General features: G+C 29.2%; 1 protein-coding gene across 1 annotated transcript; it reads left to right on the top strand.

Annotated features, from left to right (window-relative positions):
* Nucleotides 1-3,399: 3,399 nt before the first annotated feature.
* LOC108477455 (transcription factor SPEECHLESS) lies at nucleotides 3,400-5,551 on the top strand. Its single transcript, XM_017780004.2, has 3 exons — nucleotides 3,400-4,043; nucleotides 4,139-4,672; nucleotides 5,127-5,551. Exons 1-3 carry the CDS (start codon nucleotides 3,660-3,662, stop codon nucleotides 5,196-5,198), a joined length of 990 nt encoding a protein of 329 aa, XP_017635493.1. The 5' UTR covers nucleotides 3,400-3,659; the 3' UTR covers nucleotides 5,199-5,551.
* Nucleotides 5,552-12,044: the final 6,493 nt, after the last annotated feature.

The raw sequence follows: 12,044 nt of genomic DNA, 5'->3' as shown, positions 1-12,044 counted from the left end.
AATAAAACAATCAAAGAGTTTTGCTAGGAATGTAAATGTGACACTTTGAAGAAAAAAACTTGAATTCGAATTGGTAATTATCAAGCTGAATTCAAGCAAATATAATACTAAACTTAAACAGGCTATTTGCTTAATCGAGCTTTTCATTTTAATATATTGAGTTTATGTACATTTTTGCCCTTATTACATAAAGAAAAGCTTTTTAAGTATGAACAAACTTGATTGAGCTCGAGCTCGAACTCGAATAGTTGAATTATGTCTCGAGTTGAAATTGAACTTAAAAATTGATGTTTGATCAAGTTTAAATACAATATCAAATCCCAAATTTCAAGCTGAACTATAAATTAAACTCTTCACTATCCAAATTCCACTCGACTCTACTATATTCCTAAGTTTGCTACTTGAATCCATATATATACACATTTCATTTGTGTGTATATATTTATAATAGTAGGTAGTCATGAAAGTCAGGGAATCGAAATATATCCATGATGGTTCCAATGATTTCAAAAAGGCTTTTACGTACTAAGATAATAATAATCAAAATATTTTTAAATAAATATTTAAAGAAAGTTAAATGGACTGATTGGTTTTTATCAAGCAAGAGAGTAAGAGGGTGGGTTGTTGAGGATGGTAAATGTGAGAAATTGATGTGTGATGGAAATAGTTATTGGATATACATATATGAATGTACATATATAATTGTGATAAAAACCGACAAATAGAAATAAAAGTGGTGCCTTCAATATACTATAAACCAACGCTCCAAATGATGTTTTTTTTTTTTTTCTCTTTTGAAATAAAATTATATTTTCCTCACTGTTTTGTAAAAATTTTGCATTAATACATTCTTATTTTGCTTCAACTTTAGCAGCAGAATGTTTTACGCTTTCAAAATCGGTTTAATTATGAATTTCATCCTTATGATTTATAACATCTTAAAAGTTGAAATTAACTTTATTACAGTTTAATCTTCATATTCTATGAAATTCAAAATCTAGTCTAGTTATTTAACATATAGAATTGAATTGTGGATTTTTTAATGCATATAAATTGCTAAAATACTTATTTCTAGGTCAGCAATTAAACGATAATGATTAAATGCACAATTTTATAAAATTTGAGGATCAAATTTAAATAAATTAAAGTAGAATTTTTCATTTTTTAAAAATTAAAATGGAATTTAGAAGTAGAGACCATTCTTGAAAATTCACCAATTTTTCATTGATTTGAGTTATTTTTCCTTTTTGGAAACTCATTTTCTTCTATCTTAAAACCCTAAAACAGAGTGCACTCTCATGAACAAGGGTGAATCCAAAGTTAGCAGCACTGGCCTTGAATTCCGAAAATGAAAAAAATTACTTTGTATGCTTTTTAAAGAATTATAAAATTATAAATTAATATAATGAGAATTTCGACCCAAAAATTTATAATTCAATTGGGTCATTAAAATTTTCCCCTACCTTAACCCCTGCCCATGAAGAGCTGTTTGGGTGCACCTGCAACAAGATCTCTGCCCCCTACACATTCAAATGAATAATACTCATAAAGTTCTTAAATATATATATATATATATATATATATATAAAACAGAAAACGAAAATTAATGATGGAATATATCAAAATAAAAAAACCTAAGTAGTTAAACAAGAAGATGTAAGAAATGAAGACACGGAGATGCCGTGTGTGGACATCGAAAGCTAGTTGTAACCCCTATTTTAGCCCCCTTCTTTATATCATCAGAAAGGAAACTCTTATTTAAAACAGACACCACAAGTTGCAGGCTTTTGTCCCATGCCCACTACCTCTCTTCTCTCTTTCCAAATTTCCATACGTATATATGAAATTATGAATATCCCCCCTCCTATGCATCTCACAGTCACTCTCAAAGTTTACTCACAGTTATGTTCACTTTGTCGTGTTTTCAATGCTGTAATAAATCACTCCAGCCTTCCCATAGACAAGTTCCCTTCATTCTCTTCATTTTAGTTAAATAATCATTTATAATTTTTTTTTAATTCGAGATCTTTTGATATTTAATAATCACATTAAATCTTGACTAAATTTGAAATTTAATAAAATTGAGAGATAAAATTCACCCATTACTTTTTCTTATCCCGAGATTGAACCAATGCTTTATTTAACTAACATTAAACTCCTTATAACTAGATTATATCGAACTAACATTTAAAACAGGGCATCAATGGCATGATTGCATTACCAGTTGCAGTATTTTCAAATGAATGGTAATAATAAGATGGTGGGCGGCTGAATGGGATATTGCAAAAGTCATTACCAGAAAATTACAAAGACAGCAGTAACCAACCAGACAGACAGCATTTTTTAAGAATTGAAGAACCGAACCTAACCATTACTGTGGGTATCTTTGTCATTTCACTGCTATCACTGTTTCCACATTTTTTTTCCTTAATTATTGGTTATATTTTAAGAGTATTCTAGTATTTATTATCTTTAGAATAAATGATTAATGTACATGTATTAAATGATTTTACTAAGACCTATCATGTACGTCAAATAGAGTAGGTGTTATTCGAATAAAATTACAATAAAATTAGATTACCTTTATTTTTATAATTGGTTTTTTTCAAAAAAAATTGAATGCATGGAAAAAATACGTAAACTAATATAAGCAAAATATAAAGCATAACAGTTGTAAATAGGAAAAAAGTATATAAGCAAAATATAAAGCGCGTGAAATAAATGCATCTAGCTATATGCATGTAAGACAATCTTTTAGGGTAAGCAGGCATGCTACGACGAGACATTTATTTTCCTAAATTATTTGGGTTCGTTTTTTTAAAAAAAAAACATTTAAATTATATATATTTATTGCTAATCATTATTATAAAAATTCGAATTTAATTATATCGAATTTGAATTCCACATTTTCAGGTTCATATGCATTTGCAAGCTAAAGTTGAAAAGATTTTTCACCCGAATTTACTTTATATATATATATAAAACACAACATGTTATAAAAGGAAACAAAATAATTAAGGTGACATGCATGCATGTTAATAATATATTTACGTTAAGCAGCCAAACTGAACCCCTTAGCATTTGAATAAAAATCAAATAACCTAAAGCATTATTAATATATTTAAACTGTATAGTACGATCAAAAACTAATTAATATGTCACTCCAAGACCAACATAAAAATAATATATATATAAATAAATCCCAATAAAACTCCATCATCATTCATCATATTGATCCAAGTCGAGTGTATCATTTAATTCACCCCTATTTAATTTTCTATTTAAAACCATCGAATTTTATCTACCTTATTTATTACCTTCTGTTAGCTCTTACCTATTTTTCCCATTTTCGAGTTGCCATAACCTTTTTTTTTTATCACTACACCGTTTTTTTTTTTTTTACTTTCGACCATTCTTTAGTGAAAACTCAAACCGGCAACATCATCAACCCAACTAGGGCAAATATTCAAATGAAATTTTTAGATACCCATCCTAAAAAAGAAGATTTACTTTGATTGTGATAGTTTCAAAGCTATACCACTGTTCTTTGTATTGTATTTCCTCCTTTTTATAGTAACCCATTTTCCTTTATTCCCCCCCCCCCCCTTCACTGCTTTTAGGGTATAACGGTTTTCTTTTCCTTTTGTTTTTGGAGTGCAATGGATGATAATTTGTGTGAGTTTGCCGATGAGCCTGAGTTCGTCGGTGAAGATGATTTGTTTAGTATTTTTGAAAGTTTAGATGGTCTTATTGATTTCCCAGTACCTTTTACTCCGTTAGAAGAAATGACGACGGCTACAACGGCGGCGGCTGTGGGTGTTGGTGGTGGTAGTACACAAAAATCAACTCCATTAATGGAGTCGGAAACGGAGGAAACTTCACCGAAAACCAAGAGACAAAAACTGGGTTCTTTAGAAGAAACGATGAATACTGATGGGCCTCAAAGGATGTCTCATATTACCGTCGAACGGAACCGGAGGAAGCAAATGAACGAACATTTATCGGTGCTGAGATCTTTGATGCCGTGTTTTTATGTCAAAAGAGTAAGCTAAACCCGTCGGCCGTCATTTAAATCTTATTTAGTTTCTTGTTTTTGATCTTAAATTTGAGATTTTTTCGTGAATTTTAATGTTTATAGGGTGATCAAGCATCCATCATTGGTGGTGTAGTGGATTATATCAACGAGTTACAGCAAGTTTTACAAGCACTCGAAGCTAAAAAACAAAGGAAAGTTTACAGTGAAGTGTTGAGTCCAAGGGTGGTTTTAAGTCCAAGACCGTCACCGCTCAGTCCTCGGAAACCACCGTTGAGTCCTCGTTTGAACTTGCCGATAAGTCCGAGAACACCACAACCCGGTAGTCCGTACAAACCACGGTTGCAAAAGGGTTACCTCTCACCAACAATGGCGGCTAGTACTTCACTTGAACCCTCTCCCACTTCTTCAACTTCCTCCGTTGACAACAACAACGAACTCGTCGCTAACTCAAAATCACCGGTAGCCGACGTGGAAGTGAAGTTTTCGGGTCCCAACCTTGTTTTAAAGACAGTATCTCCTCGGATTCCCGGTCAAGCTCTCAAAATAATCTCAGCTCTTGAAGAACTCTCACTGGAAATCCTTAATGTCAACATTAACACCGTTGATGAAACCATGCTTAACTCTTTCACGATCAAGGTAACGAAAAAAAAGAGTCAAAAACATTATTATTTTTTCATAATTATATGTTTTTATAATTTAATTACAAAGAACCAAAAAAAGACAGCAAAAGGTAATCATTTTGTGCACTGATGTTCTTTTTTTTTCTTAAAGTTAGCAACGTTTATTTTTGTTCTTTACTACATCATCTTTGATTTTAAATGATTCGTTTCATCATTGATAAAAAGGAAGACATGAAACTGGTCCAGTGGTAACTCTTAATATTAATATTATGGACCAAAGCTAACTGGTTTTGTCGTAACATGAAAAAGAAAAACTGACATTGATGTACTTCAAAACGGTACTTTGCTGTAAAAAAAAAAAAACAAAATTTACTGGCATATCTCACTGTGATGAAATGTTATGTTTGTGTCTTTATGTTAATATAACATTATATATATATATATTTTTTTTCTGTTTTTTTAATGAACAGATTGGAATTGAATGCCAACTGAGTGCTGAAGAATTGGCTCAACAAATCCAGCAAACATTCGGCCATTGTTAGGGTTTTTATTACTCCATGGATCATATATATATACACATAGAGAGAGTTTCCATTTTCAGTGTTTTAAAATATTTACAGATTCATCCTTTTCTGGGAATGGGAATCTGGGAATATATGCATTTTACTCTTCTTTTTTTTAGAATTTCTATTTAACAAATTACATGTAATTGTAGATTAGTAATATTATTATGATTATCATGACTTTGCATGCATTTAGCTTAGGATTTTATAGTGTTTTAGTGTAACACTCATCCTTTGTACTTTTGTAGTTTTTATTAGGTTAAAGTTTTTGCATATTTTGCATGTAGGAAACATACAATTAATTAATTATCCATTTGTTTTAAGTTCAATTATTCTCTGTTTCTGGGATTTTTTCTTTTTTTTTGTTTTTGTTGGATTTTAGTTTTCTATTTTTTACTTAAATTTATAATAAAATAACACGATGGAAATAAAGAACAATATTAATTAAAATATATTAAAGAACCTTTTATTTTAAAAATAAATAATATTGTTGTGAGGGTCTTCTTATATAAAATCTATAAATAGTTCTTGAAGCCAAAACATCCTAAAACTTTGGGTAAACTCACTTAATGTGATTAAATTGTACATAAGTTTACATTTTGGTCATTTAATTTTAAAAAGTTGCAAAAATTATCATTGACTTATTCAAAAGTTTCATTTAAGTTACAATACTTTTAAATTCATTGTTATATGACCTTCTCTATTTGCAACACCTACACTAGTCAAAAGCACTCATTCCCCTTCCCTTCTACAATTTTGTTTTTTTTCATAACATAATTTTGAATGTCACATATTTGCGAAACAAAATTCAAATAGTTTTCTTCTCCGATCTTTGACATTGACCTTCAAACCGACTTAGATCTATGGTATGTTCTTCCACTCATTGATGAATACTAATCCACCGTATCGATTATCAAATCATCACTTGGAACTCACTAACCGAACTTAAAAAAAAAACTTAATAGTCTAATGACTCAAATAAAAACTTTTGAATAGTTTAATATCTTAAATGAAAACTTTCAATAATTTAGTGACTAGTTTCAAACTTTTTAAGGCTAAGTGACCAAAATATAAACTTATTAATAATTTAGTGACCTTGGTGTAGTTTACCCTAAAACTTTAATTTTTTCTAATGAGAAAGTGCAATTACACAATGAAAGAAATTATCAACCTATTCACACTTGTTGCACTTAGGCTATATCTTGTTAAAGCCAAAAGTTAGGTGTATTCGACTGAATCATCAAGGTAACGAGTGGTTATGTCATCTCTTTTACACCCTTTAGCCAATGAGTCTGTAACACCCCCTAACCCCAAACCGTTACCGGAACGAGGTTATGAGGTGTAACAGCCTGATTTTCAGTGGTGCCGGAACAATGATTCGAGATCACTAAATCCGACAAATGAGTAAGAAATATTATTAATTTAGTGAGTATAAGTTAAATGTGAAGTTAGGAAAATTTTTGAAATAGTGAAATGTACAAAATATATATATATATATATATATATTAAAATAATTAGAATTGAAAACGAGGTATCGAGACCTCGAGAATTTTAAATTGAGCCATAAATATTTTTATAAATATTTATGGAGTGTTAATAAGTTAGTATTAAAGTTTCGTCAAGAAATTTTAAAGTACTGATAGCTAATTGAACAAAAAGGACTAAATTGTATCAAATGTAAAATTGTGAAAAATGATTAAATAGCTTAAATGATAAAAGAAAGAGGGTTTAAAAGGAAATAGACCAAAGGTCTATTTGGGCTGGACTGCAAGAGCATGAAATCACCAAGAAAATAAGGGTAAAATTGGAAAATTGCAAAATTTACTTAATAAAGCTAGGACTAAAGTGGAATTATCTAGATTTCTCTTTATTTTTCTGCATTCTCATCAGAAAAAACACCATGGAAGAGTTCCTTAAGCTGGTTTTTCATATTTTTACTGCAAGTAAGTTCAATTCTTGATTATTTCTTGAAATTTTGTGTTTTGTGACTTTTACAACTAGGTCCATTTGTTGAATTCATTAGTTCTTGATTCTATGAAAGAAATTGAAAGTTTCTATGAATATGTGCTGGAAGTATATGATGATTTAACATATAATTAGAGCTTTAAATTGTTTATATGCTGATTTTATTGAAAGAATTGAATAGAAAGTGAATGTTTGGGACCTAAATTGTAAAAGAGTTTGAAGTTCGAGTTTTATGTGGAAATTCTGAATTTCAATAGTTATGAAATAACTTATAATGTCTAGGAAAAGTGTTAATTGAGAAAATTAGTTTAATTGAGGGGTTAATTAAGTAAGGACCTAATTGTATGAATCTGTGAAATTTGGGGCAAAATGAAAATCAACATTTTGCACTAAAACAGCTTTTGGACAGCAGCAATAGTCTAACTTTGAAAAATCTCCAAAATTGTAGAAATCTAATTAGAGGATGAATAAAATATGAAATTAAAGCTTATTGAGTCTAGTTTCTTATAGAAGAAAGCGGTGTAAGCGGTGGAATCATGAGATATAATAAGTTTTGTGAGACAATGTCGAATGATTTCGGGTTCCCTGTTCGACTTTGGAAAATTATCAAAATTGGAGAAAAATAATTAAGGGATTAAATTTATATGTTTAAAATACGTAAAGAGTCTATTTTCAATAGAAATAGCAGAACATCATCCGAATCTCAAATGCGATGAGATAATTAATTCTTAGTGAAAAGGGTCGGAATGTCGGACAATAGAATAGGGAAACTTTAAAGAATAAGCTGTACTTATTGGCTAAACCAAAATTCTGAAAATTTTATGGTAATAAGATAAGTAAGTCTAGTTTCAGGAAAATCAATGGATCTTAATTTGAGTTCGTAGCTTAAGATATAAATAATTTAGTGACTATGATGCAAATGGACAATTTTGAAAATACATAAGTAAATAGTGAAATTATTGATAATGTTACTTGTTGCATGTTATATAAATTAAGGATGTGGAATGGAGAGGAGGAGGAGGAAAATATGTATGAATATTCAGCTAGCATGGCTAATTTGTATGTTTTAGGCTCATGGACTAAATTGAATAAAAGTAAAATTTTATGGGCAATTTTGTAAAAAAAATGTTAGAAAAGACCAATTTGCACGAAATGGATTATTTTATTATTTAAATTACAAAATTGAATGAAATTATTAATTTAGCTCAAGATCAGGGAAAAACATGTTTTAAGGATTAAATTGAAAAGTGTTGAAATTATGGAAAATTCTGACATTTTATAGAATTCATAGGTTGTTATCAATTTACGTGAGAATAACGGCTGGAAATAAGGATTAAATTTGCAATAATTTTATTTTATTTTAACCTAAGGATGAAATCGTCATCAATTAAAAGTTTAGGGGTAAAATGATAATTTTGTTTAGAGTATTAGTTGAATGTATTATAACATGAAATAAATGAAAACGACAATCAAATTTCTTTATAAAGATCCGGATGACTTGAATACGAGACTTGAACATGGAAAAGAAAAGATATAGGATTAATGAAATATCTGATAAATGAATCGGTAACTCTGGTAATGCTCCGTAACTCTATTCCGGTGACGGATTCGGGTTAGGGGCGTTACATGAGGCATTACCGGACATATCAGACAACTTACGAATAATTTACAATTAATATAACTTTCATATTATAATATAATAATTAAGTCCCTATCTTGAACTCTCGAAGTTCAAACACGTATTAAAAGTAGAACGGGACTTGTTCAAGTATTCCAAATTTTTTTTTTATAAAAATTTCGGCAGCATTTCTGCTTATTTTTTCCTAAACCTCTTGCAAATTCAAACCAAAACAACCAACACCAATATTTCACATTCATACAACTAATATTTATATCATTAACAAGATTTTAACTTAATAACTATCATAGCATCATTCAAAATTGATTAAAAACTTCAATCATTTAACAACTTAATGTTCGTGTATCAAAATATCATGTACTTTCCTTACCATTTCATTTAACCATCTAAATTTTATAATTCATCCTTCACTACCCAAAGTAATATACATATTCAAGTGACTAAACAACACCTATGTACATGCCACCTTTACCCAAAAGAAAATATACATCACCAAATTTGTGTTGAGTCGGGATTGTTCGGATCTTGAGTAGAACACTTGACTTCTACTAACTCAAGCACGGAAACAACCGTGCGCTGAGTATGGATATACTCAATGGTATTACTATAAATCAAGACTATTTAACATAATAAATTACAAACATCAACCATAAATTTTACAATTATTTAAACTACTCTTATATATAATTATTTTACTTTATAAATCTTAAATTCATAATTCATTTTTCTCATACTAATTCAATTCATAATTTAATTCATACATTCTTTCTCGTACTTTTCAATAGTGCTAAAACAAATAATCTCATTTTCAAAATTTCATTTCAATTATTTACCCTATTAACAAAGCTCGGACTATGACATTCTCGCGGATTTCCACCCAAACACACCGAATATCCAACCCAAACACACCCGGAATATTGTAAATCCTCCATAACACACCGGTATAATATATCCTCCCAAACACACCAATAAGGCATTAAATGCCTATTCGGATAAACCGAAGTATATAATAACAGAAAGATCTTCTTGGCCGAACTACAATCTCTTCATCACATCACAAATCCAATGGCATGCCATTTGTATCAAATCTAGTCCGACAAGTTAATAAGGTATTATTTTACTTTTTCTAATTTCAATTTTATTTACACAAAAAATTTCAATACTCATTCAATTCAAATATCTATTATCTTAATTCATATACAAATTAATTTTCACACAAGTGTATACCATCAACACCATACATTTGTCACAATTTATTTATTTTCAATCAATACACTTTTCAAATAATCGCATATTCCATAATTCACTTATTCAATTCAATTTGATTCAATTTATATCACTTTCATTTTCACTCAATATTCATATCAATTTCACATACTTACCTCAAGTCTTATTTACCATACATAACAATTAAAATTTCAGCAATCAATAATAATTAAAATTGAATTATAGTAATACACAACGTAATTCTCCGTTTTAGTCCTCGATGACTTTCTCCTTTCCTTTCGATGCTGATGCTTCAGGTTCTTTGTTGGCTACTGAAAATAATAGTAATTTACATTATTATTTACAGCATTAATTATAATAAACAATTAAATTTCTAAACAACTCCTACCTTATTCCCAATTTAATCCTAACTAAACTTAATTATTTTCTTAATCCAATTCACTCTCTTTTCTATTCAAATTTTGTCTAAACTTATATTTAACTATAAAATTTCCAGCATATTTCCCTAATTTCGAAATTTTTCAATTTAGTCCCTACAACATAAAACTTATAGCCTAGTTTACAATTTAATCCCTTAATCAATTCTAACTTAGAATTCATTCAATTAAATCCCTAATTCCATAATTTTTCCAACATGAACCCTACTTGGAAACATATGAACTCTTGAACTATCAACTTAATTTCATCAAAATCTTGTTTCAAAGCTTCTAAAACATCAAAATTAACTAAAAGGACTTAATTGACTTACCAAATTAACTCCAAGCTTCAAATCCTTAGATTTCTCTTTTATTTTTCTTTCCTTTTTCTTTCTCTTTTCTCCCTACTTCCCGTTTTCAATTCTGTTTCTATTCCTTTTGTTTCTTTATTTCTTTAATTCTTTTATACTTTATTATTTTATTAACATAATATAATATTAATATCATATATTAAAATATCTTTTACTTTAATATTAAGTAAATTAATAATTATATAACAAGTGTACATATTTATATTATTACAATGTCATTATCTAATTTGCTTATTAAATAAAAATCTCATGATTTAATTAATACAATTAATAATTATAAAATATCTTTATACTTAAATTATAAGTAATTAAATATTTAAATTACAAATGTACCAATACAATTCTTACACATGTATATTTTATTACCATACAATTGTCTTCTATTTAATTTATTTATAATATATTATCAATTAAATAATCATAACAATTTAATATAAAACCATAATAATAATCATTATAATATATAAAACCTAAAAAATCTTTGATTTTATTTCACCAATATGTCACCTCATTTGTAGTCAATGGCTTAATTGCCATTTTAATCCTTTTATTTTCTATTGCTTTATAATTAAACTTTTACCCTTTATTCAATTTAATCCTTTTTATTACTTACTCTAAATTAAGCTAAATTCACTTAATTAGATCCTAATTAGACACACCACTAGGCTCATAAATATTTTTAATAATTATTTTCAAACTTATTTCACTAAAACGGAGGCCCTATAACTCACTTTTCCGGTGCCCGTGAATTTCAGGTCATTACAGAGTCCGCTACAAAATTCGCTTCACGTACAACATGTATCACTTGTGATTGCCAATCATGGTCTAATAGCCACCAAATGAATCTTACTATTTCAACAGAGCTAGCATGCAAGTTATTGTCATTCACTACCTAGACAGCCTCCTAACAATCACTCTCCAATAGCACCCTCCTATACCCTTTATTCTATGCCAATTCTAAACCGATATAAATTGCCCAAATTTTCGCAACCAAGACAACTCCCATACCTACACTTTTTTTTTAAATGCCACTAGCTATCACCCTTGCTTTTCTCTCACTACACCTTCAACCATCGACTAGTCATGCACAACATGCACCGTACAATCCAAATTAACTATCATCCATCCTTGTAGAGGAACACGCCATTGAACTAGCATCATACCATGGCCAATAAGTGACCAACGCCACATTGCCACTTGCTGAAGA

The sequence above is a fragment of the Gossypium arboreum genome, chromosome 12 (genome assembly GCF_025698485.1).
Source record: "Gossypium arboreum isolate Shixiya-1 chromosome 12, ASM2569848v2, whole genome shotgun sequence".
Taxonomy (NCBI): domain Eukaryota; kingdom Viridiplantae; phylum Streptophyta; class Magnoliopsida; order Malvales; family Malvaceae; genus Gossypium; species Gossypium arboreum.
Note: the sequence above shows the minus strand (reverse complement) of the source record. Positions and strands in the feature narration are given on the sequence as shown.